Here is a 27,837-nt window from a genome sequence, read left to right as displayed (position 1 = left end):
CCTGGTGAGGAGCGCGCAGTGAGGCGCTGCCGAGGGAGGGTGCGGCTGTTGCTGCCCCCTCGTTCCCCGGCGGTCTGTGACGGCAGCGGCGGCTGCTCCGAGCGGGCCGGGCGATGACCTGCCTTCCGAGCTACCTGAGCGGCGGCGGCCCCTGCGCCGCCCTCCGCGCGCTGCTCAAGTCCTCGCGGCGGCAGAAGCAGCAGCGCCAGCGGCTCTCCCTCGCGCCCGCCGCCGCACTGCCCTCGCCGGCGCTGGCGGCGCGCCGCTCGCCCTCCCCGGCGCGGAGCCTCTGCGCCGGTGCCTCCTCCGAGCTCCCCTCCGGGGGCGGCCCCGGTCCCTGTGGCGGCTTCCGCCCTTCCCGGGTGGTCGTGGTGGCCAAGACGACCCGCTACGAGTTCGAGCAGCAGCGCTACCGCTTCGCGGGGCTCTCGGAGGAGGACCTCAGGCAGCTGGTGAGTGGCGCCTCCGAGGGCACCGAGAGCCCTCGCGGGTCTACTCGGAAATAAGCCCCGTTACAGTCAGTGGGCTTACTCCCGCGTAAGTGTGGGGAGTCTGAGGCGGCCATTGAGCACAGTGGCAGGCATAGGATGGGGCTCTGCCATCCTGTCCACACTTACCTGGGAGTAAGCCCCATTGACCGTAATGGGGTTTACTTCTGAGTAGACATGCGTAGGATTGGGCTGTGAGGTGACAGTCCTATACATGCTTTCCTGGGAGTAAGTTTGATTGAACACAGTGGGTTTTACTTCTGAGTAAACTTCCCTAGGATTGGGCTCTGAGGCTGCTATCCTATACCTGCTTTCCTGTGAGTAAGCCTTACTGAACGCAATGACTTTAGCTTCTGAGTAGACTTGGTTCGGAAGACTTGCCTCTTCCCGGGCTTGGATTAGTGCCTGAGGTGACTGTCATCCTATATACTCACTTTGCTGGGAGTAAGTCCCATTGTACACAGTGGGTCTTACTTCTGAGTTGGCAGGCATAGGATTGGGCTCTGAGCTGACCATCCTATACATGCTTTTCTGGGAGTAAGCCTTATTGAACACAGTGAGTCTTACTTCCGAATAGGCATATCTAGACTTGGGCTCTGACACTACAATCCTATATATACACACTTTCCTGGGAGTAAGATCCATTGAACACAGTGAGTCTTACTACTAAGTACTTGCATAGGTAGACTTGCTGCTTTCCAGGCTTTGCTCAGTGCTGAGGTGATTGAGGCTGTCATCCTATATACACTTTCCTGGAAGGGAGTCTCATTGAACACAGTGGGTCTTACTTTTGAGTAGACACGCATAAGATTGGGCTGTGAGGCAACAATCCTATACATGCTTTCCTAGGAGGAAGGCTCATTGAACACAGTGGGTCTTGTTTCTGTGTAGACATGCATATGATTGGGCTGTTGGGCTGCCATCCTGTGTAAACTTTCCTGAGAGTAAGCCCATGGTTAAAGACCATGGAACTTACCTCTGATTGGACAAGCATAGAACTGTGCCCTGACTGAACTGTACCAGTTCAGGCAGCAGGTGCACAGCCAGAAATTTATCAAGAAAGGCTACTGAGTCTGGGGCAGCACCTGAGGGAGAGTATGATTGAAACATACAAAATTATGCAGGGGTTTGACAGAGTCTATGGGGGAAGTTCTTTTTCCTTACACAAGAACCAGGGGGCATCCACTAAAATTGAGCATTGGGAGAGTTAGGACAGACCAAAGAAAATATTTCTTTATCCAGTGTATCGTTAGTCCATGGAACTCCTTGCCACAGGATGTGGAAATGGCATCTTGCCTACATGCCTTTAAAGGGATTGGACAGATTTCTGGAGGACGTCCCTCACAGGTTACAAGCCATAATGGTTTCAGAAGTAGGCTACCTCGGAATGCCAGATGCAAGGGATGGCACCAGGATGCAGGTCTCTTGTCTTGTGTGTCCCTGAGGCATCTGGTGAGCCACTATGAGATACAGGAAGCTGGACTAGATGAGCCTTTGACCTGATCAAGCAGGGCTTTTCTTATGATCTTTTATATTATTTAACCCACTGCAGGGAGAAGGGTAGGCTAAAATCTTTTCCCATGATGTACTATTTATAAAAATCATAGGTGTCACTGTTGGAGGGGACCTTCAAAATCACCACATCTAACTCCCCACCAGTGCGTGCTGTCCACAACATCCCTGATAAATGGCTATCCAGCTTCCAGTTAAAGGCCTCCAGTGATGGAAGGTCTGTCACCTTCCAAGGCAGACTATTCCACTGCTGAAGTTCTTTCCAACATTTAATATACAAATATTCCCTTGATAAAATTTAAACGCACTTGGACTTGTTTTATGTTAACATGGAGTCTGATGTGGGGTGGGGGGATATTGGAATTGCTGTTGAGAATATTTATATACCACTTTTATACCACTTTTCAACAGTTGTCTATGTAACAGAACAAATGAATGTTTCCCTATTTCTGAAAAGTTCAGGATCTCAAAAGATGTAGAAGAAACACTAGGAAACAGACCGGGGGAGGGGGGTGAGACACATTATGCTGGCATGAGTGGGGGAGGGGACATGTAATACTTCATGAGTGGGGACAGTTACTCTCTCCCTTCTCACTGCCAATTCTGGTTTATAGTGCACTCAGAGTAGTTGCGCTCTACTCTGAGCAGCTGATGTCTTTTTTGGCCTTTTTTTCTTGAATATGGGGATGGGGGGGAAGCACAGGTCACCCAACAAATCAGTAACCAAAAAAACCAGTGGCCAACTTGATGACACTCATACAACTGAATAGGATTTTTAGTATTAGCTCTGATTATTATTAAAAATACTTATATACTATTTTTCAGCAAAAAAGTTTACAAAGCGGTTTACAGACAAAGTCAAATAATGAAATGGCTGCCTATCCCAAAAGAGCCCACAATCTAAAAAGATGCAGAAGAACATCAGCAGTCAGCCACTAGAAAAAACACTATGCTGGGATGAAGAGGGGCAGTTATTCTGTCCTTGCTCCATATAAGAAGATCACCACTTATAAAATGGCTCTTTACCCAGTTAACAGGGTTAGGGCCCAATCCTATCCAACTTTCCAGCACCGGTGCAGCCACAATGCAGCCCTGAGGTAAGGGAACAAATGTTCCCTTCCCTTGAGACCTCTGTAACTGCTTCCCCACCACAAGATGTAGAACATGCCCCATTGGCACAGCTGCACCGGCACTGGAATATTGGATAGGATTAGGCCTTCAGTCCACACTGACAATCTAAAGTGTTACAGATTCTGGAAGGGTAACTGTTACAGCAAAAAGTACAATCTCCTGTGAAATATTAGAAGATTTAACAGATTTACAGTGCATTCCAACTTGCATTTATTAAGACAGAGATGTTAAGTTTCCTTTCAGTAAGTATGCATAAAATGACGTGCATTGTGATACAGTATAAGCTTTTGTGACCTACAGCTCCCAGTTGCATCTGATGAAGTGGGCTCTTGACCCAAAAGCGTTGGCCACAGGAAATTTGAGTCGACAGAAGCACCCCATGATATATTGTATTTTGAAGTATTATGCTCTATGTAACCATTTAAGCAGGTAACACACCTGCTTTTCAGGAGCTCAAAGTGGTGTACAATAAAGCAGTTTAAAATGACTAAAAGAATAGATGAAATAAATAAGATGAAGGCCAACTAACAGTGATATTGAGGAGTGGATAAAAACATCTAATAGCAGCCAAATAAAATAACAGTGGCACAAAATAACAAAAAGCTACTAACAATGATTAAAGAAACGGGTCACCAGAGGAATTCTCCTTCCTCGAAAGCCATTTGGATTATTATTTATTAAGAATATTTAGATACTGCTTTTCAATTAAAAGTTCACAAAGCGGTTTACAGGGGGAAAAAATCAAATAATTACTGTAAATGGCTCCCTAAAGGGCTCACAATGTTAAAAACATGCAGAAGAACACCAACAAACAGGCACTAGAAAAGACACTGTGCTGGAGTGAAGAAAGATGGGTTACTCTTCTGCTAAATATAAGAGAGGCACCACTGAAATAGTGCCTCTTTGCTGCCTTAGCAGGATAAGCCATTTCATTTTGCTGCAAGTATGAACCAGTCCTCTACATACACTGTCACATGGTGTTTTGACATAGGGAAGTAAATGTTATAAGCAGATTTTCACACAATGCATTTATCCACGACTCCTCAGAGAACTGTTGTTGTTCATGGAAATTCTGAGGGTCATAGCAGACATTTTCCATCTTGCTAGGGATCTTTCCCTGCCCACCTTTTTTGAGTATCAGTCTGACTGCTGAACAGATTGCAGTTTAACTTAGAAGTATGAAACAGTCTGTAGTAATATAGGAAGAAACCTTAGCCACATCTGGACTGAGGCCCTTCCTCCTTATTCCAATGGCTATGTACCATCAATGGGCATGCAAGAGATGGAAGCAGGTATCTACGGGCTTTCCCTGGATCAACTGAGAAGTAAAATGTATCTGAATTTTATTTAAAATATGAATATTTTATATATTTCTGGGGCTGGTTTTTTTTTTAATATCTAAATGCCAGAAATTTTGATAGTGTTTGATCTTCCACATGTTTTGGATGTCTTCTGCACCTTTCTGTAGGAAAGCTAAAGTTTCTGTAGGAAACTGTAGGAACCTAATCTTTTTTGGTTAGGGCCAAACTTTTTTTTTCCAAATATGAAGATGCCCCTCTTTTTTCCTGGAGAAGGATAAAAAACGTGAAGGCTGTATTTGAACAGAAAATCAGCTGATAAGGAAAACATTGAGCTCAATACCCACTCCCACCAAATCTCTAGTTTGGTTTTCTTATCCCATTCTTTGCCTCCCTAGGACTGGTTATGACTTCCCTCCTTCTCATCTTTTTGATTTGTTTAATTAACACATTAGGGAAATGTGTTTTCCTACAACTTATAAAAAGGGTGTTCATAAGAGGGTCGTTGATTTCAAGAGTTTTAGGACTGAATCCCAACCTTGCACTTTGGGAACGGAAGCTTCTTCTATTTATCCATCTGCATGAATTTGCATACTATCTTATTCTCAGATGGCCTGAAATGGGGCAGTGCTAGAGAACTATGCAATATAGGAGAAGGAACAGAAGTGTAGAAAGTAGCCCTGAAAAGAAAATGCTGCTTGAACAGTATAAATGCTTTACATGTCAATTGATGTGTTGTAGTAGCTTGGTCAGTTAGCGTGGTTCACTGTTTAGGAAATACATGAAATACCAGCTGGAAACTCTGATCACCAAAGGAACAAGATCAATTTAAATTGGACTGCACTGTAGTTAGTTCTGAGTGTACATGTTCCTGGTTTGAGCTTCTGTTTTTTTAGTTCAGTTGAGATTCAGTCTCTTTCTGATTTCTTTCTTGCCTTATCAGAATGCCGTTTGAAACTTTTGACCTACATATACAAATTGTATGCTGTAGGTGGGACAGCATATATTTCCCTTCCAATTCCGCCTTCTTTTGCTTGGAAGCAGTTTTTCAGATGTTCTGTTGCTTTTGTCTAGACTTCAAAACAGCTTGCTTCTGTAAAATAAGTGGCTTGCTACGGAGCAGTACTTTCACACAGTCATCAAAGCTTTGGTTGCTGTGCAGCAGGGCCAAGTTTCTGTGTAGGAAATACGGCACTGCTAAGCTCATACTTGTAATTCTAGTCAGCTTCTTGCTCTGATTCTCACATGGTAGCAGAGGGGATTGTGGTGGCTGCCTTTAAAGTCATGTAACTACCAGTTATGTTTTACTTGTATTACATGTTATGTGCACAGGCTACCTTGGCTATATGGACAGTGGTTTCCAGTCAGTGATTTTCATTCCATTCTGATTCTGCTAGGTAGCAAAATCCCTTGCCTTTTCTCCCAGCTTTAGAAATTATCTCTATACTGATGTGAAACACTTTTACTTATTTAGTTCATGCAAATAGAAATTAAACTAACCCAGTACTAGCCCAATTTAAACTAGCCCAGTACTAACCAACCTTTCAGTGCCAATGCAGCCCTGCCAATAGGGCACGCACTGTGTTCTGTGTTTGGGAGGCAATCACAGAGGCCTCCTCAAAATAAGGATTGTTCCCTTACCTTGGGGTTGCCTGGCGCTGGAAGGTTGGTTGGAATTGGCTGTAATACTTTAAAGCACTGGTGTAGCCATCTGATGCAATCTTTCTGATGCTATGCTAATGGTGTTCCATAACGTAATAGTATTCTCATTTGTATTTTTTAAAATTTGAATGTGCACTGCATAGCTGGTTAATTAATTCCACACAAAGTTGCTGGTTCAGTTCCTTGTTCTGCTCATGTTCCCACTTGAGCTTCTTAAAAGTAGGATAGGATACAGATGGATTTGTGGTTGTCATGCAGTTTTATTTTTGATATATATTTTTTTTAACTTGTTACTCTGGACATTTTTGACACTATCAGACTGTCTTTGTTTGCAAGTGCATAGTTCCTGAATAAAGGCACTGATAATGAGTATTTACATTGCATTCTGACAGGACAATCCAAAGGTTAGATTTCTAGATACATCATCTTCAGATGAAGAAACTTTTTGCTGAACAAAGTTCATTTCGTTATGCAGTTGGGTTGGAGAACTGAACTCTAAAATAGCCATCCACGGAACTCTGTGTACCAATGTTTTTGGCCCGTATCAATTCAGTTGATCTTGAAATGATTCCCATAGCAGTTGTCAAACCAAGAATATCTTTCACACAAAGTCTTGGAATCTTTAATATTAGTTTCTCTGGTTTCCCCAATATGGTGCATGGCATTCCTATCTCATCTGATGTAATTCAATAACTTTTCAGGCCCTTCAGACAAGCTTCAGACAAACTTTCAGGAATAGCTTGTGCCATGATCCTAAGGAACATGAGGATGTGGACTTTCCCTTGTGATTGTCATGTTTTCATGTCTGGGATGTATTCCAGGACTAACGCTAGCAATTAGCGTAGAGGAGATATTGGAAAGAGTTGTTTGAAATTCATCAAATTGAGGTGGAATTGGTGTTTTGAAGGTGAAAAAGTGTGGCTAAAGCTAGGGGGAACAGGCTCAAGATTCCAGTGCCTCTAGTCTTCAGACTTCTGTCTTAGAGCCCAATCCTATCTGATTGCCAGTGCAATTCCGAGGTAAGGGAACAAACATTCCCTTACCTCGAGGAGGCCTCAGTGACTGTCCTCCCACTGCAGGATGCAGTGCACTCTTCATTGGCACGGCTGCATCCAAAGGTGCTAAAAAGTTGGATAGGATTGGGCCGTTAAACCTTTCCAAATTGGGGTGTTGGCATAAAGTGAAAAAACTCAATGAAGAAGGAGATTTGAAAACAGCTTATGGTTCAAAGCAATATAAGTAATGAACTTCAACTGACAGCACAATCCTAAGTGCTGGCTCTGCTGTTGTAGCAGCTGTTACACTGGTGTAGTGTATCACAAATGTGCCATAAAACATGTTTGCGACTACTCATGAGCTAACAGCAACAACAGGAAGACCTGCGCTGGCCCACCAGTGCTGCCTGGCTGCTGGCAGAAGTGAGTAAAGTTCCGAGCAGATGGGCTGGAAGAGGGTGGTAGGAGGGCATTCCAGAGATGGGAAGGGGGTGTAACAGCAGGGGAGGGTAAAAGTAGGGTGGACAGGATTGGGAAGGGAATGTGATCAGTGGAGGAGACCCTGCTGTATCCTAACCCCTTCATGGGTCTGCTGGCATTACCAAGGGCTTCCTGGATCTGCGCCAGCGATATCACTGACGCAGATCTGAAAAGTCCGTTGGACAGGCTGAGGCTTTTTCCAGCATAAGGAGGAAAATATCCCCTTACCCCAAATAGACCTCCAGCCTCCTCCTAACCTGCACTGGATACAGCTCAGGCCATGTGGCCCAGCTGTGTCAATGCAGGTTAGGAATGGGCTGCCAGAACTGTGTGTTAAGTCCGTCTGGCCATTTCTTTTTGTACTGGACTAGACTAATATTTGGTTGAGTTGTGCCAATTTAGTTAAGGGTGCGGGGTAAGTTTGAAAGTACATTAGTAACTTTATTTTCCTTAAAACTATTGCATTCTGTTGTAGGCAATTTTTATTGTTTGGAGTTTAGTGTTCTTAAATACAACATTTCTGAATTTATAGAATCAAAAAATTTACATTTAGAAGAACCAAGCTTTGTGCATAGTGTAGCATGAAGGTACTTTTATTGAGTTCTTTTTATAGAAAGATTATTGTAGAGATTTATTGCATTAGTTCCATGTCCTCAGTTTGTCCTTTACTGTTTTATATAATTCACTACTGTGTGGCTTGTCTGCTCTTGTACTCTTTCTGCTTGCCTGCTGCATGTACTCTAGTACTTTTTTCTTTGTATCTCTTCATCATAGCATTGGAATAAAATCTACTGTCTTTTATGTTTTCTATAGACTGTGTGTGTGTGTGTGTGTGAGAGAGAGAGAGAGAGAGAGATAGCTTGAAGAACATATACTGTGGTTTAAAATATGCAGCACAGACATTATTTGGCCAATATTCTTTATACTTAGTCTAGTACTTGTCAGTATTTTGAAGACCTCACAGAATTACAATCAGGTAAATTCTCCACTCAGCCACAATTCTGAAGGCCACAGAGAATTACAATGAACCATACTCACTAAAGAGAGTAGCATGTGAAAAAGGTGTCCATAAAAACAAAGGTGCACCATAGCTTTGTTCTTTTCTCTTATGTAAGTTTGCTAATTGGCCTGCTTATTATTTGTTTTAATTTTAGACTTAATCATGCTTTCTACCATATGATTTGCAAAATTAAGTATTTACCAAGTGATGCACAAATATGGTTGTCAGATCACAAGAGCAACTGGAAATTTTAATTTTGGTAAAATTACTGTTGCTACTACTACATAGGCATAGAACTCTGTTTTTCAGGCTTCTAGAAACAGGTTAGTTAGTCTACATCTGATTAACAAAATGGCACCTTCAGGCTGTGGGTATACAAGAGATCTGCTTTGTAGAGCAAGAAACAAGAAAGCAGAAGCACATTGTCTACTGTAAAGAGTGGTTGGCTACCAAACCAACTAATACTTGCTGATTTAGTTTACAGTAGTAAACTTTGTGATGGACAGAGTTTCTGTGAGGCAAAAACACAGAAGGAAACAAACACTTTATCTTCAAAACATTGTACATCACCTTTCCTACACTCAAAAATGGTTTATAGCAGTTTAAAAACTAAAACATATCACTATTTTCAAACACATTCTGAATCAAGTTTATGAATCAAATTGGCCTGTCCATAGTTCTATTGTAGTATAAATTCAAAAGCTTTAACTCTGACATTGGTTATAACACATTATTTGAAATATTTAGATAGTATGTTAGGATGTAAATGACTAGTCTTTAAATAGAATTATTTCTAAATTAGAGTTTTATTGAAAGGTTAAACATGTTTGGAATTCTTTTAAACAGATTCTTGATTTTGAGCAACATTAAGTGTGTGGTAATATGTGCTTGTTTTTAATTAGATCAGAATTTTAGTGAGAAATTCATTTTCATAGCACTGACTGTCTGAGTTCTGTGTTATCAATTCTGTTTTCTGTAAGTTCAATGTTTGTCTGTGCTTAACTGTTTGCATTCTTTTGCAACATTATCTGGCAATATCTGCCAGCTTAACTAAATTGTTGCTTTGTCTTTCACAGCTTGCATTAAAAGGGTCCAATTACAGCGGACTACTAGAACGGCATCGGATTCATACAAAAAACGTGGAGCATGTTGTAGATAGTTTAAGGTAAGGGTATGTATCAAGAATTTTGATTATGAACTGTTTGAAATAACTCCAAGCAAGCGTTGTTAGCATGGCAGATTATTCTGATGACTTTTATGGCTCTGATTCAGAAAACCCATTTTATACACATGAAGAAGATTGCATGCATGCCACCTGGCTGTTTGCCTCATTTTCTGTTCAGCAGCTGCCAGCATAGCAGCACATGCTGCTTTGGAAATTCTCTGGATTTTCAGAAGCATTTACAGTTCAACAGGTCATTTGGGCTGCTTTTTGGAAAAAGAACTAAAAAAGCTATATGTGTATCTGTAATTGGGCAACTGTATTTACAAAGCTTTGTAGTATTTAGTCAGCTGAAATACAGATGACTTGTCCTTCTGAATTTTTGTCCGAGAGGATACCTTTTGCAGTATCATTTTAACATGAGTGAGATATCAGTTGAATAGCATAATAATAACCATGAAATTAGATCACAAGTTTTGGTGTAAATCCGATGATATCAGGTGAACTCACTTAGCGAATAACCCCCCCCCCCATGTTGTTTAATATAGGATCTTGTTACTAGTTCTTCACACGTAGGAGGGGAATGAGATGGGTAGAAAACATTGCACAAAATCCTTTTATGTATAAATAATTAGGGGCCTTTCAAGGAGCTAATAACTACATCATGGTATAAGGTATACCAGAGTTTCTTAACCAGTGGTACTTGAAGTGATGTCTGGTGATACTTGTAGAACCCCCAAACCCCTGCAGCCTTCAGTGAGATCAGCAACACAATGTGATAAACAGTGGTAGGAGGCTTGGCATGGTAGGCAGAACTCCAGCATGCATTTTTACCCTCCCATCCTCCTTAACCTCTTACTGGTTTTTGTTGTGTTGCCTCCCAGTCCAAAAGTAAGTGGCAATGACATCATCACCAGTTACTTCCAGTGGTACTTCCTATAGGTGAACCGTGCAGTGGTAGAGGAGGGGACAAACATTGTCCCCTATTTATATAACTTTCATGAATCTAACTTTTAATAGACTACTCAATTTATACTCATTTCTAGTATTCATAGTCAACTTGTTTTTCTGCTTTTTCCTTCCCAGGGGACATTCTTAACTTGAATAAACTAGCTTTTTAACTTGATTGCGTACATTCCTTCAGCTCTGGAAGCATGAATAAGCACTTGTATTTCTGTAAATCTTCTAGGAATGAAAATATTGAGGTCCGTCTTGTGAAACGCAAAGAATATGATGAAGAGACTGTTCGGTGGGCAGATGCTATTGTAGCAGCAGGAGGTATTAACTTGTGAGTGGGGAAGGGCATTTTTAGTTAACAGTATCCATTCAAGTTTACTGTAATCTTACAGAGAACTATTAAACCAGTGCACAAATAAATTTAGTGCTAAATTTAGTCTCTGTGTTTAAACAAATCTAGTCTGTGTGTTTAAACAAATCTTACTGCTAGGATTCAATTGGCATAATTTTAGCCATTGTTAAAACTTGTCTTGACTGCTTGAAAGCATGTATTGCCTTAAGGCATTGGTTCCCAAACTGTGCGCTGCAACATTTGAGGGCACCATGGCAAACTTACAGGCATGCTGGAGGATGTTCCGGGCACCCTTTTCTTCCCAGGTCTCCTGGGCAATGCCATCTTGGACTGCATGAGATCTTGTGTGATCCAAGATGGTAGTGCCTGGTAGAGCCAGGAAGAAGAGGCCGCTATGAAAGAAGAGCACCATGAGCACAGTAAGTTTGGGAACACCTCTTCTTAAAACATCCCAATCATTTATTAAACATTGATTTTAATGTATGTTTAAGCACTAAATTTACAAGTTAAGAAAAATGAATGCTATTTCTGTGAAGCACCTACAAGAGCTGCTTAATCAGCTCGCCATGCATTCATTATTCATGTCTTTCTAGGGAACATTTACTGATGGCAATTTGTGTTTTGCATCAAGATAAATTTTTGGTGTAGTTTTGTACAAAAATTTAAATGTTGTGTGCATAACAAACCCTGTCTGTTTTTGATCTTTAAGTTTGGAGTACAGTACTTGTTTTATGTAAAAGCAATCTGTCCTCAAACCATGTATTCTGTCTAGGTGATGGCACTATGCTTTTGGCAGCCAGCAAGGTATTGGATCGATTAAAACCAGTTATTGGAGTAAACACAGACCCAGATAGGTGAGCTGAGATTCACAGTTATTGTAAGGCGTTGCAAGCTACAAAATTGTCTAATTGCGTACCATAAAAATGTAATCGGTTTCCTGTTGCTACCGTGAGAAAAAATGCCAGTTTTTGTTATGTAGCAGATTTTCCAGTTCTGTTTTTTTCTTAAAATTGATGGCTTTATGTGACTTCTGCAGTCTATTCAGGAACACAAATTTTCAGATTAGATGAATAATATTAAGTTAGAAAATTCACTTCTGTGTTTTCTTGCTAGTCCTAGATCTGGCCTAGAGATCAATTATTGAGCAATAATTGTGTGACATGCTGAACATCACTATAGGTTTATAAGTTTTCCTATTTCCAAGTGTGGATGTTAAGTTTAAGGCAAAATATTTCACAAGAGCTGCCTTTCACTTATCTTTAAAAGACTTGCCCCTTTTCATTTTCTGGTTTCATGTAACATTAATCTGAGTTATTTTCTTGACTCATTTAATTGTATATCCAGATTCTAGCCATTGTGACTAGTAGCCAGTTATAGACCTGTCCTCCGTGAATTTTTTCAATGACTTAAAGTAATTCAGGGTGGTGGCCATTACAACATTTTGTGGCAACAGATTTCATAAATTAATTAAATGCTGAGTGAAGAAGCAGACCATTTTGCCTGTCCTAAATTTCCTGCCAATTAGTTTCAGACTTCCGAACAAGAATTTTTGGAAATAGTCCCTTGGCTCATTTAGTGCCCTGTGGCAAATAGTTGGCAAATGATTAGTCAATGGCCACTTTTAAGTCGGTGATAGTTATCCAGGTAGAGATATATTAATGTAATCCAGTATTACTTATTACTCTTTTTACAATGAATGTGAGGGAATAAATCTCTGCCTGAATGAAGCAGAAGAGTAGTCTGATGTCAGAACATGTTTTCATACTTGATTATATTTTGTATCTAGATCTGAAGGCCATTTATGCTTGCCTGTACGGTATACACATTCATTTCCTGATGCCTTAGGGAAACTCTATCGTGGTGAGTTCAGGTAAGAGTTTGCATTTATTGAAAGGCAGCTGTAGAAGAATGAAATGGAAGTTTAAGCCTTGTAATTAAAATTATCCCTGAACTTCTAGAACAGACCTGAACTCTGTACAAAATAGCACTTTATCTGCAATTCTGTGCACTTTTATACATATGGAAGTCTGATTAAAATGAAATGTTTGTGTGATCCATTGCGGACTGATCTGCTTTATTGTTTTATGTTTTAATGTTTTAGTATTGTGTTAATCTTTTACTCTGAATTGTGCTTTTACGTTGTAAGCTGCCTTGGGTGCCCCCAACATGTGGGAGAAAGGTGTGATAGAAATTCTTTAAATATATAAATGTCAAGAATTGATGGTCAGAACCACAATTCTGTTATTAGTATTATGCAACTTTTGCAAGCTTCTTGAAACTTTTGCAAGATAGATCTTGGGGTGGTGGTGGACAGCTCGATGAAAGTGTTGACCCAATGTGTGGCGGCAGTGAAGAAGGCAAATTCTATGCTTGGGATCATTAGAAAAGGTATTGAGAATAAAACAGCTAATATTATAATACAAATCGATGGTAAGTTCGCACCTGGAGTATTGCGTCCTGTTCTGGTCACCACATCTCAAAAAGGCCATAGTGTAAATGGAAAAGGTGCAAAAGAAAGCGACTAAAATGATTACTGGGCTGGGGCACCTTCCTTATGAGAAAAGGCTACAGCGTTTGGGCCTCTTCAGCCTAGAAAAGAGGCTCATGAGGGGGGACATGATTGAGATATACAAAATTATGCACGGGAAGGATAGAGTGGCTAGAGAGATGCTCTTTTCCCTCTCACGCAACACCAGAACCAGGGGACATCCACTAAAATTGAGTGTTGAGAGAATTAGGACAGACAAAAGAAAATATTTCTTTACTCTGTCGTTAATCTGTAGTTAATGTAGTTAATCTGTGGAACTCTTTGCCATAGGATGTGGTGATGGCATCAGGCCTAGATGCATTTAAAAGGGGATTGGACAAAATTCTGGAGAAAAAAATCTATCACAGATTATAAGCCATGATGTGTGTGTGCAACCTCCTGATTTTAGAAATGGGTTACATCAGAATTCCAGATCCAAGAGCGGACACCAGGATTCAGGTCTATTGTCTTGTGTGCTCCCTGAGGCATTTGGTGGGCCACTGTGAGATACAAGAATTTGGACTAGATGGGCCTATGGCCTGATCCAGCAGGGCTGTTCTTATGTTCTTAAGCTGTTCGATATGCAGTAGTGGTGAATTCCTCTTTTCTCTGCCTGTCACTCACCTCATGCTTCACTTTTACCAGTCAGTTGGGTCAGGAGGAGATCAGAAAAAAGTCCCTAACTTTGGGATTGGGTGCTTGCTGTGCTGCAAGTTGAGCATTCCTTATGGCTGGCAACCTTCAGTCTCGAAAGACTATGGTATAAGCCTACAGCACCCGGTATTCCCAGGCGGTCTCCAATCCAAGTACTAACCAGACCTGACCCTGCTTAGCTTCCAAGATCAGACGAGATCGGAAACCTCTGATGGTTCAGATAATGTGGGGGAAAAATATCTACTTCTTATTCAGCTGTCCCATTACAAAAAAGTTCTACTTTGTGCGCATATTTCTTAGTACAAACCTCACCAGACTCTGAGTTTACTTCAGAGCAGTTTCTGGCTCCCACTGTTAATTCCTGCAACCTGAACACCAGTCTTATCTCTTTCTCCATGTTTTGTTTTCCTGTTTTTTCATTTTTTTGCTTTTCTTTTTTCTGATGAAAATATTAGAAGATATGTTTGTTCTCTTTGTCTTCCATTTTCAGTGAGAAATGGTGAGAGGTCTGTATGTATTTTATCTGTCTCTCTCCCTATGGTTGAAATCCTGCTGGGATATGTCACTCCACAAGATGAAGTGAAATGGACGGTGGTGTCTCTTTAAGAATACAGACTTGCTTCTCTTCAATTCTAAGTTTTCTGGTGCAGCAAATGCAATGCACACAGTAATGAAAGGGTGCTAGCCTTACATGTGCAGTCTGCCTGTATACTTTGGGGGGGGACTTTTTTCCTCTCTGGGTTTTTTTCTGGGAAAGTTGTGAAACTGCAAACATCTGAAGTCTAGTGATTACCTAGAAACCTCCCTTTTCTTTGTGGTTGGGCCATTTTGGCGACAATCCAATCAGCTTGCAAGTTCCGAATCATTCTATATTTACTCTGAATTGTTTTGCAGTTCAGTGGATGCTGTCAGCTTTTTGCTAAACAGATTCGTGAAAGACTGCATTTGGGGCTTATCTTCTGTTAGCCATAGATATAAATAATTCCTCTTCTTTCCTTGCGGAATTATTGGAGGACAAATAATTGAGTGGAACTGAGTACAGTGATTGGTTCCTGCTTATATGAAGCCAGATGGGTGGATATTTGTTGTAATCCCATGAAACCTTTTCATCTGATGCTGCATAGATCTATTATAAGCAAGCAGCTGAGTAAAAGTAAAGGTATTTCTGATAATGACCACTACATCATAGCTATGGCTACTGGTAATTGGTGAAACCTGCTAAGGAAAATCCAGCAAGGCAAGTTCTAGACAAGTTCATGCTTTGAAAGAGGCTAGGATTTGTTTTCTGTGCACACAGAATAAAAGGCCTTTTATTTCTGAGGAGTAAGAAATAGGAGGAACATTGCATCTATAATCCTGAACTGCAAAATTCTATAGCTTTATGTTAATCAAAATAATGGAATAGGAAAAATGTAGTAGTTCATCAAACTTGTTTAAAATGCAAGCTTTAAATCTAGTCTCCAGTAGATGTTGTTTGCAGGCAGAAATAAGATCATGATAACTTAATTGCTGTGTGCAACACTTGTCAAATCCACAAAGTGGATTCACAGTTAGTGTGATCTATGAATTTCTTCCTAGCAGCTATTAATTCTTAACAGGGCCAGATAGTTTGTATGTGTTAAAATATTAGGCATTATATGTATATGGAAAGCCGCAGAACAGTTGATAAAGAATAACAGAAGAAAACATTTGTGATTATGGGACATAGGAATGCCAGTTCTAGGAAGTGTAATAAAAGAGGTTCTACAAGCCAAAATTAGGTGGTGGTGGTGGTGGTGGTGGTAGTAGTAGTAGTAGTAGTAGTGTCTCTTAAGACTGTTTCAAAGACTACTAAAACAAGTAGTTATTGTTTTTGTGGAGTCCTTAAATTGTGTGACATCTGAAATTTATCTCTGGCTAAGCAGTAGTAAACTAGAATGCACAAATATTCTGAAATTTGTTCTCCATTCCCGCCCTGAAGACCATGTCACCTCTTCTGAATACTTAATTTTGACAATTTCCCCAATGTCTTATTTAGCCTGGTATTAGTGGATGAGATTATTTTTCTGCCATCATTCATCTAAACCTGTATGGATTATGTCATTTTTACTACATGATGAAAAATGTTCTTTATGTGATTTTTCAGGCTACATTAATATATTGTTGACTCATCATAACATTTTATCTGTTTCAATTATTTTTATCCTTGTGCTATCCTCTACTCCTATTTTTAAGATGGCAGTGGCGGCAGCGAATCCGGTTGTATCTTGAAGGAACTGGTATTAACCCTGTTCCAGTTGACTTGCATGAACAGCAGCTAAGTCAAGAACAGCATAGCAGGGCCCATGTTAATGAGAGACTTCAAGATCAAAGTAAGTAGTTTCTGTCCTGAAGTGTAATCAGCTCAGTCTGATATGCAGTAGTCTCTGAGTGAAGTTGTATATCTTAAAGCTCTTAGTTCAGTTTGTGATGTGCCATCTCAGATAAGCAGAAAAACATCATACTGTTCAGAATGGAAGATGAATGTACTCAAATAGATTGTTACAGGCATGACTCTGAATAAATTTGCAGAGTGTCTTTACATCTACAGAAAGAAGGTCTTTTTACTGAGTTCCTTATTTACAGATCCTGGTAAACCTTCATGTCTGTATTAATGGCCGTCCTGCCCCCAGTAAAAAAATTTCTGAATGAAGGGATGGGGTCAAAGTGGTAGAATATATACTTTGCATGCAGATGGTTTAATCCCTGACTTTCCAGGTAGGGTGGGAAATGGCACCATATAAATGTCTGTGCATCAGTGTACACCAGTGGTTCTCAAACTCTGGGAGAGTTTGAGAGCCACTAAGTCTTTGTGGGGGAGGGGGGGAGGCAGCGGGGGCGGAGGGAAGGCAGCAACGTGTTCCCCAGGCTGCTTTGAAGTGAAAGGGCTCCCCAGCCGCTTTGAAGTGAAAGTAGAGCAATCACGCTCCACTTCCGGTTTTGCAGAAGTGAAGCATGATCACTCCACTTTCACTTTCTGCATGCTGAGAAGCCCTGTAGGCGCTCACGCAGGGCTCCCCACACCCCAAGAAGGCTCCTGCAGGGACTGGTGAGTACATCCCAATCCCTACAGCCCCGTTAGTGACGCTGGGAATCCTGGGGATCGCGTCACTGCCTTCCCCCCTGACCCTTAAGGGAACAGAGGCCAGGGCTCTCAAGCTGGGGTGTCGTGATGCCCCAGTCTGAATGCCACTGGCGCACATAATACTTAGCTAGATGAACCAAAGTCTAACTTGATAAAAGTAACTATACAGGTCCAGCCTTGTTATACACTGATTTTTTATTCATGGATTTGACTCCATGCAAAAACACGAATGCCCCCTGCAAATGAGAAGGATTGTGCTGATCCCTGGAGAAGGGGAAAAATGCACCCCTTTAAAACCACAGTTTAAAAACTGCACAGTTTACTGTTGCAGAGAGACAGCCATACAAGTGATTACAGGTATAACCTAACTATCCACAGATTTTTCTATCTCAAAGCTGATGAGAAGTGCCCTTTAAATGAAAGGAAAACAGTTGTTTAATAATGCCAGAGAGGGCAGCCCAGCTGACAATCCATCAGTCCTTCTTTCTGCAGGCTTCACTCCTCCCTTCCCCCTGATCACATGAAAGAAGGCTAAATGGCAGCGATTATCACCTCCATTCTTTCCTCCGTGCTGGGGTTCCTGATGAAGGGAGGGATTGCTGCCTCCTAGTGAAGCCTAAGCTCCTGGAGAGAGACTGATTGACTATGTGTGTGTTACAAAGGTCATCAAGGCTCTTTTTAAATCACCAGAGCAAAGAAACTTTGTTTTTTAAATTGATTTGCTATAGTGCATTTTTTGCCACCCACGTGAGTTCTTGGAATGGAACCCTCACGAATAATGAAACTCAACTTGTATATCTTGTGTATTCTGGAGATGCTTATTCTCTTAAGATGTACTTTTCTGTATCTGCAGGGTCTCAAATTTCTGAACCACATCTCTTGCCAGTGAGATCCTTAAATGAAGTCTTTATTGGCGAATCTTTGTCATCTAGGTATGCTAAACATGTACTTGCAAACCATCTATTTGGCACAACCTGAAAACTTCAATATCGTACTTTAAGATTTTTGCTTCTGTATTAATTAATGCAAATATATTCAGGCTTAATTATTGGATCCATATTATATACTTCTGCCAGCTGATTTTTTTTGTGAAAAATCATCTTTTGTTTTTGGCTGCTTTCATGCTTCCAGTACATCTTATTTGGATACATTCAGTTTGCTTCTTCTTTTGGAAGAATTAATCAGAATTCACCCTTTCTTAAAAATTAGTTGCTAGTGTATTTTGTTTAACATATCACTACCATCTAGTATATCTAGCCTCAGACATATTAATTTGTTTAATCTTTGTCCCAGAACCCCAAGCTTCTTTATTTATCTGCATCTCTTAAGGCTTCTAAGTAGTACAGTAACATGTTGACTACATGTTAAGTAGTAGTACATGTTGACTATTATCATTCCTATTTAATATTGGATAGGATTCTTTGCATCTTAGACTCAGAGATGTGCTACCCAGTGAGAAAGTATGGGATAATTTATAATTTTTTACTATTATGTGGTAAACTTCTGTGAGTCAGCCTGAACTCTGTCTGTCTTCTCAGCCTTGCTTCATGTCTCCATACTTTTGAATACAAAGCCCATGTATATTTTTCATAGGAAAGAAAGTATCATAATTAACCTGTTTTTGCCCGGCCCACAGGCATACACATTTGGTCCCTGTTGCATATATGCAACGTTGGGCAGAAATGGGTTAAGGCTGAACTTATTGCCTCCCTTTAACTCACAAGTAGAAGTATGTAATGGGGGGGAGGGGACGTCCCCTTGCCTTTGTTGGAGGAAATTTGAATATATCTCATTCTGTAGCAGAAGCAATGCTACCAGTTTCTTCAAATAATGGGGATGATGCAGGAATTTGGATAGTGAGTAGACCCATGGAGTTTGGCTAGTATTCACAGTTTATGCTTGTGTGACAACTACCTTCTCTGACCAGCCCTCTTTACAAAGCCCCTGCGTTCCCTACCCCTCAGCAGTGGCATGGAAACAATCACTGTTACACTAAAAAAAAAAAAAAGTCTAAAAGGCTTTCAAAATGGCTTGCTAACTTACTAACAATCTGCTGTATTTTTGAAACTTGATGAAAAACTACCAATCAGAAATGAATCTTGATCTTTCCTTTAAAAAACACTCTACTAAATTTGGTCACGAAATTTTCAATAGTGAGATTTTCAGCCATGTTTGAAATTGGCTCTTTTAGATTTGTACATGCCTGATGCGGGGCTGTGTTCTGTCTTATTCAGGGTGAACTATAAATCCTGCAAACCCAGTTTTAAATTCTCCCTTCATAGGGCCTCTTACTATGAAATATCAATTGATGATGGTCCTTGGGAGAAACAGAAGAGCTCAGGCCTCAATATATGCACTGGAACTGGATCAAAAGCTTGGTAAGTTGGAAGGAAAAATGGAGCTGAGTGTTAATGGGTAACACAATGTACTTAGACTGAACTTGCATAGAAACAAATGAAAACAATGTCAGTGTTGGCTTATGTCAGGTGCTTGGACAGTTTGCTTTCATGGCCCCCTTGCAAATGTGCATGGAACGCCACCAAGACTTCTCTCCTCCCTCCTGTTGCTGGAGATGTTAAAAGCAGAAGGAAGCAGCTTCCTTCTCCTTTTCTACCCTACTTGACCTTGTTTAGTGGCAGTGGCATGAATGGGTGAGCTAGTTGAAAACCCAGTTATGGGGGGGAGGAGGAGGAATTACCCTTCATTCCCTCCCCCCCACCTGCCAATCCAGAGAACTCTAGAAGGTCTCTGGAGAGCAAGCAACCTGGAAGGGAGGCATCAACAGAGTGATGTGCTCAACTGAATGCATTGTTCTGCTGCTGCCATGTGACGGTGGGTGCTAGAGGGCTTCAGAGGTTGGACAGATGGATCTTGGGGAACTTTCAGGTCCTCAGCAATGCCTGATCTTGCCCACCTCTATTGCTAGATCTATGTGAAATGACCTGGCCTCTTAATTTCTGGCCCCTTTACTAATCTTGCAGGCTGCCTGTGTACAACATTGCAGGCTGTTTTTAAATTAGTTCTACTTAAAGAAATGCAGTGTTGGTGGGGAAGCTACTGTTTCTCAGAAATAATGGGAAGGTTTTTTTTTAAATATATTTACTGGCTGTGTGAAGCCAGTTGTGCAATTTTGTGACCTGTGCTTTTAATATAAAGTCTTGAATCATTTCTGGTTGTGCATTTCCTACAGATCAAGAACCATTTTAAATGTTGAGAAGAGGCATATGGTGTAGTCTTCATGGGACTGTTCCCCTATCATGCTTTCTGCATGAAGTTAGCATGTTGGGGGGAAAAATTATTGTCTAGACATTGCCCCTGTGTGTTTCTTTAGTTGAAAACTATACAGCTTCACAAATATAAATATGGTATTAAGATTAAGGCTGCAATCCTAACCGCACTTTCCTGAGAGTAAGCCCCATTGAACAAAATAGGACTTACTTCTGAGTAGACCTGGTTAGGATTGTGTTCTAAGAATAATTTCTTACATTATTTTCATTTGGATAATTTGGTTTCCAAAACAGCTGATGATTTAAAATAGAATCTAAAATATTGCTGGTGTGTAAGTGGCGTTCTCTATTGGAGCTGGGTTCAGTTACTTAGTAGCAATTATATGTTGGGGTTTTTTTTTTGTTTGTAGGTCTTTTAACATCAACAAGGTAGCAAATCAGACTGTGGAAGAAATCCTTAAGATTGGTAAGTTGGCAGTGGTGTGCTTGCTAATTAGCAAATGCCAGGGGTAATTATATCTGATTGAGACTCTTTTTTTTGTTTGTTCAATAGCTAAAAGTTATGAGAACATAAGCCTTCCATTGAGCAAGGAACTAATACAAAAAGGTTAGTGGGAATATCTTTGGAGTGTCTGAATTAGTCATATATGTATGTATGAGTAAGTGGGCACGGTGTTTCTAAACTTTTCTCTAATACTTAGTTTTAGGAGTTGTAGACATGAGCATTATTTTATATTTTTCGTGTACATCCCAAGATTGTATTTAATACTACGAAAAAATTTACCACTTTAATATAAACATAGATGAACATATGTGCTGAACACCTAAAGAAAATCTTACAAGTCTTTACAATTAGTGTGAAAATAACGAGTTTACCATAAATGGCCTACCTGGCTAGAGAAATTAGTATTTAGTGGACAATTAATTGATAGAGAAACTGATAGTCTAACTTCTGTACTTGTAGTAACAAATGGATATAATGAATCACTGCTGTATAGTCCAGAGGAACCCAAGATGTTGTTCAGTATACGAGAGCCAATTTCAAACCGTGTGTTTTCAAGTAGCCGGCAGCGAGGGTTTGCTTCAAAGTAAGTATGGCTATAGGTGCTGGGTCTGATTAAATTTAGCATGGACCAAAGTTTGTCTGCAAGTACAAATCCTACATGCATGACTGAAATAGGTTTTATATTTCATTTTCCTGTGTCAAGACTATAAGAACAGAGCTCCCTATTTGGCAGATGCCTGCTGTGTCGACTAGCTGCTTATTAGAAAGCAGCACTTATTTAGCTTTAAAACTCTATTGATTTCAAGATTTAATATAAACTTCTGACATTACTTGTAACTAGAGCCCAAGTACCAATACTACATTTTTTTGACTGAGAAAACCTTGTGGTGAAGTGATCCCAAGGATTCCCCCCCCCCCCCAAAAAAAAAAAATTCCTGTTGGTGAAGTGCTACTTCAGTGTCTCAGTAAGGGAAGTATTGAGTTTGGAGGTAATATATGCAAATTTAGCTTCTCTGTTGGGAATTTCAACCCCCATTTAGGCTCTCAATTCACTTACAAGAGCAGGACAAAGTCTGAAGACTCCACCCCTCACATTCTATTAGTTTTTTTTCTTTTCCCCTGATTTCTTCACAGCTTAGGTAGTGGGCTGAGGGAGAGCTGGAGAGGAGAAAATATTTTTGCCATGTTACAGAGGAATGACTTTTACATGAGAATTTTTTTCCTTCATATGTCTTACGCAGAATACTGACATACGATGTGACGTTTTACAGTGTTAAGGAACACATAGCTTGAATCTAAGCTCCTCAAGAGCTCTTTCAAAACCTGAACAACTTCAAAGGAATTCTAGAATGTCTTTTGGAATTTTGGGAGACTTCAATTTCCGAAGTTGGACTATGATGTAGGGTACTCTGGTTTTGTAATAGTTTAATGCAGTGGTTCTCAAACTGGGCCCTCACGATGCTCCAGCCTGAGGGCCCTGGACTCTGCCCCCTTAAGGGGTGGGGGCAGGGGGAAGGCAGCAATGCAGTCGTGTCGCTGAGGGGGCACAGGTACTGACATGCACTTACCAGTCCCTGCAGCAACCTCCTGGGGGTGTGGGGGCCCCCACAAGGCTTAAAGTGGTTTTCAAGCTCCCTGGGAGTTTGAGAACCACTGGTTTAATGGGATTTCAATTTATGGGTTGGATGCAAACTTTGATTTGGATCCAAAGATATGCTTAGACATGCCCATTAAAACCTGATGGCTTCTTTTCAAGTGATAGATCCATGTTATATCCCAAACTGGTTTCCAGACTTGAAGTTTGAAAACTAATTTGGGATCTGTTATTCAAAAGAAAAGTCAAAGATTTCACTGGGATGCCCAAATAAACCTTTGTACTCAAGCCTGTATTAAAAAATTCAAGATGGGCAACTATATTAAGAATAAGGATAATTTTAAAATACTCGTAAATGTGAAGGTCATAATTTCTTCAAAATTTGGAATTTTTTATTAATATTGCTTTCAAATTCTGTCCATCCTGAATAAGTCTTTCTGTAGCCTCCACTCTAAGGTAAGTTATTTGGAAAGCCTATAATATCTTGTAGACTATGTTTTTTACAAGGCTACAGGTTGGTGTTTATTGCTGAAATGAATAGCTGAGTTTTAGGAAGAATTTCTAGTAGCAATGATCTTATGATGCATCTGACAAGTGAGGTTTCAAAATGAGATGGTCAACAATAATTAGATATTCATTTTTAATTGTTTAAATAGTTAATTCCTAATTCACTTAGTGTTGAACATTTGTATTTTTGGGGGTGAACGTGTATATCATTGAGAATGATCTGTTGAATGTTAATGCTATTTGTGTGGCTTGCCATCCTTCTGGCTAATCTGCCCTATGCCAGGGGAAGAGTGGAATTTGTCAAATATTAAAGCTTCCAAGTCTGTATAGAACTGAACAAGCCCATCAGACATTCATAACCATCCTTTTGTACATCATACCTGGAAGGCTAAACTTTCCTAGCTACACTCTTCTGGAGCATGGATTAGAGCATGGGTCCTGCTTAGTTTTAGTGGAAATCTTCATGTGTCTTGGTAGTCTTTACAAAAGTCTTTGGGCTATCTGTATAAAGGGAGAAAAAAATTCTTTCTTGGTGAACTCATGTAGAGAGTATTATATTGACCCCAGTCAGTGATGCATCCTGTGATACTGCCCAGCAATTGTTTAATATCTTAGCTTGAGGTTCTTAGCATGTTAAGGTTCTTAGCTTGAGGTGTATTCTACTGTTTGAGTAAATTGTTAACAATGTCTCCCTGTTTGCTTACTTATAATCTCCTAGCATGGACCTTTCTTAGGCTCTAGGGAGAGGTCCCACAACCACTGCTTGTTAGCCCCGCCAAACCAGTCACAGAGAGACCTTCCTAAGATGAATATCTGTCTATGAATGTAGATTCACCAGGAATCTAGATTCACCAGGCAAAAATCCCCTTTTTCTTGACATCAGTCTGGAAATCTCTTTTCTTACTAAACAAGAACTGATCCCTGATAAAACAACATGCTCTTAAATTACATTTATCAAATAATGTTGTGTTACTACTAGCTCCTCTTGTATATGAAACAGTTCCCTCGAGTAGTCTGTAATTTTTCTTTCTTTTGTAGAATTTGTATCCGCTCTCGTTGTTGGGATGCCTGTATGGTTGTAGATGGAGGAACGTCATTTGAATTTAATGATGGAGCAATAGCCTCAGTCTTGATCAATACAGAAGATGCACTGCGTACTGTTTTGCTAGAAGAATGAAGAGATTATTGAAAGCATTTGGAACTCGGAATGCAGCAGGGGGATGCCGCATCATTTCAAATGTGAAACATGCTCTTCTGTATGGATAGGCATTTGGGAAACACAGATTGAAATGGCTTTTCATTCATCTGGATGAGAGATTCTTGGGAATATGATGTCTGTTATTTACTGCTCTTGATAACAGAAAAAAATAACTGAAGGCTTTCATCTAAAGCCAGCAAAATAGTGACTGTTAACTTTAATGAATGTGACAAGATGCTTTTAAAACTAGGGCAGCAGTTCAAACTGGTACTAATATTAAGCTGCACATTTATGTTGTAGCAGTCTGATACTGGTTCTGCAAAAAACCTTGATTCTTCCTATAAATATTACATTACTTTCTAAAAGTAAATGTCAAATACAATTAAGAGAGCTAAAAATTAAGGGCAGTCTTGAATTTATTTACTCAACAAATTGAAAAGAACCCCCTTGTGTATAGGCAAAGAATTTCACATATCTATTTTGTCATATTTTTTTAAAAATTTTTTTAAAGCGGATTCCAGTACCCTGATTCTTCCACTGTCTAGTATTCACATCTTACAAAACCTAGAAAACATTGTGTTTCATCTTGAGTGTTATGGTATATGTTCCCAATAGTTATAGTGAGACTTGCATAAGTTGCATCTTGTAGTTCTCATAAGAATATGGTTTTTAATATCAGTATTGGCTTCTGAAAAAATGTTTCTTCATTAATATTCCAAAAGTCTTTTTCCAGGAAAGGCTAAGTCATGATTTTAGGCAAGATATTGCATACATAATCTGCATAATGTGAGGATGCATAGTACCATTCCTTCTAAATTTTAAACATAAGTGAAAGTGAACTAGGTACAATTGCAAAATTAATCGCCACTGGTGATATGGGGAAATATTCAAGCAGAATCATTTTATGGTGAAGCTTGTATGAAGTGTTTCTTTTGAAAGGACTCTGTATGTGATCCGTTAGAGCCCATACCATATTGTTGAAACTCCCTGTTTTCTTGCCTAATAGATAACATGCAACAAAAGATAGACCTACAAATACAGCCACACACTAGCCATTATTTTAAACTACCTGTGCATCTTTGTTAAGGTGATACACTAGACTTCATTGGTTGACATTGTGCTTAAACATAGGCAACATACAGGTTGGGTACAGTTAAGTATTGTACTGATAAATGCATACACTATTTATATTTGAAATGGTAATCCTCAAAAATGAAGTGAGTGATTAAGAGTCATTTTTAATTACAGTAAACAATTAAATTGGCTTTACTCTATAGGACAGCATCAAAAGTTAAAACAGTTTAACAGCAGTTTTGGAATGACTGTAAATCTGTTTACAAAGATGAGAGTCTGAAGAAAAAGCAATGCAAAATACATAGATATCTCTTTGCACTGTCTTATGAAGAGCTACACTCTTTGCAGACTTTGTCCTAAAATTATATGCTATAAAATGCATGCCAGTTTCTGAATAATCTGTTTCCATAAGACTGTGGCCCAAGAAGCAATTATGTAGAAGAATTCTGTTTTGAGATTAGTGGAGTTTATGTCTGAGTAAATGAGTTAAGTCTGAATATTCTGACCTCTAAAAGTTTATCTGAAAATAGGAAAGCTGTGAAGTAGTCCATGACTATGAATTTTTTAACTTATAATTTTTCAAGAGGAGATAGTGTCTAGAGTTACTCTTTCTCTGGAGCAAGAATGCTAGATGCTATCCAGGAATATTTAAATTCACAGAACTTGGGTATGTAATCTATGTGCAGTATAGGTGCAGTGTCCACAGCTGATAAACCTCAGACCCCTGTTCCTCCCCCACCTCCCCCCTGGAAACACATGCACATATGTATTACTCTCCTAATGACCCATCACTGTATACATTGGCAGTGGATGGACAAGATACTTTGTGGATTTTGTACTTGGTAAAATGGCTCATGATGTTGAAATATAACACACCTTTACCTTCCATTGTGCCAAATTTACGAAGGGTTAAAAAGCTGTATATGAGGAGTATGTGCCTTGATTATCTCAAAAATTGAACACAAGCAAATGGTTCCTTACGGCTATTGAGGCAAAAGACTGGTTTTAAAAGCAGAGCAAGCTCCCCTCCCCAACCTAAAAAATGACTGAATGTTTCTGAAACATCTAAGTCAAAAATGCTACAAACTCACTATTTGGGTACTTGCATGCCCTCTACTGGTCTTTGTATGTTTAGTCACATTTGTGGTACTGCTTTAATGCCTGCAGATTTGTATTGATTGCTGAATGTTTTCTCTGTATTACACCCACACAAATAGTAGCTTGAGTTGATTGCTTTGGAGGGGAATAGAGCTTAACACTTAGTGCCATGTTCCTTTCCAATTGCACCACTATTCCTACTCTGGCAGGTTCGTCGTGGATCTCCTGGTAATGCCCTGATAAGTACCGTTAAACAGAGTAGTGTTTATTATGAAAACCAGATTTTTAGAAAGATAATTCAGTGGCTTGTAGACTAAGAGACTATGGCACCCAGAAAGTAGGGAGCATTGGCACTAGGCCCGAGCACCAAGAGCAGTCACCGTGGAAGCTCCAGGTGGTAAGTAGCAGTAGCAGTGAGGCTTTTCAGAGTAGAGGGAGGGGAGGATCAGGCCCAGGAGGGGGGGCAGAGAAGGCAGCAGGCTACGCTGCCATATTCTGTGCTCCCTCCCTGTCTGGGTAGCCTGACACAGACCTCTGTAGGTCTATGCCCGATCAAAACTGGACGCAGATCCGAGGAGACCCATTGGTGCCACAGTGGTGTTAGCCAGGATCAGAGAGCAAATGCTCCCTTACTCTGAGGAGACTCCTGCTGCTAGCCCAGCACCCATACAGCAATGCCCATTTTTGTGCTGCTGCCTCCCTGGGCACCAGGGAGGATAGGAGTGGGCTGTAAGTTTAGTTTGACATGATTAAGTTTCCTTGAAATTAATAACACTTAGTAATGACCAACTAAATTTAAGATGCTTTAGAGATATAAGCACCTCTTGTATCCACAGGGGATACATTCTCACTACCTTTCTTCTGGATACTAAAACCACAGATAAAAGCAAACCCTATACTTACAGTACTGCAGTGCCACACAAGCCTTTCCTGTTAGTGTTGTTTCTCTGTCTGTCTTTTCAGCCCTTCCTGCTACTTAACACTAGAGCAGAAACTTGAAAAGCAGTCAGCCAAAACACTAGAGGAGGGAGACTAAGGGCCAAATCCTATCCAACTTTCTAGCCCTGATGTAATTGTGCCAATGGGGTGTGCGTTGCATCCTGTGGTGGGAGGGTAGTTATGAAGTCCTCTACAAGGCAAGGCAGTGGTATTCAGACTGGGCCATCGCGACACCCCAGCTTGAGGGTCCTGGCCTCTGCCCGCTTAAGGGGTTGGGGAAGGCAGTGACATGACCCCTAGGATCGCGTGGCTCAGGGGGGCTGCAGGGACTGGGATGTACTCACTGGTCCCTGCAGCAGCGTCCTGGAGGTGCA

The 27,837-nt window shown here is 40.3% G+C and overlaps 1 protein-coding gene across 2 annotated transcripts; it reads left to right on the top strand.

The window, feature by feature from the left end:
* Window positions 1–27,837, top strand: NADK2 (NAD kinase 2, mitochondrial). Of its 2 annotated transcripts, XM_066614671.1 has the most exons (12): window positions 1–452; window positions 9,643–9,731; window positions 10,918–11,006; window positions 11,810–11,891; window positions 12,824–12,907; window positions 16,433–16,569; window positions 18,175–18,253; window positions 19,556–19,699; window positions 20,959–21,014; window positions 21,102–21,155; window positions 21,513–21,636; window positions 24,193–27,837. In XM_066614671.1, exons 1-12 carry the CDS (start codon window positions 114–116, stop codon window positions 24,329–24,331), a joined length of 1,416 nt encoding a protein of 471 aa, XP_066470768.1. In that variant the 5' UTR covers window positions 1–113; the 3' UTR covers window positions 24,332–27,837. The 2 variants fall into 2 exon arrangements, with proteins under 2 accessions (XP_066470768.1, XP_066470769.1); XM_066614672.1 differs by lacking the exons at window positions 1–452; window positions 9,643–9,731 and having other exon boundaries at window positions 10,965–11,016.

The sequence above is a fragment of the Tiliqua scincoides genome, chromosome 2 (genome assembly GCF_035046505.1).
Source record: "Tiliqua scincoides isolate rTilSci1 chromosome 2, rTilSci1.hap2, whole genome shotgun sequence".
Classification (NCBI taxonomy): domain Eukaryota; kingdom Metazoa; phylum Chordata; class Lepidosauria; order Squamata; family Scincidae; genus Tiliqua; species Tiliqua scincoides.
The sequence above is the reverse complement of the archived record's forward strand: the minus strand, read 5'-3'. Positions and strand labels throughout refer to the sequence as shown.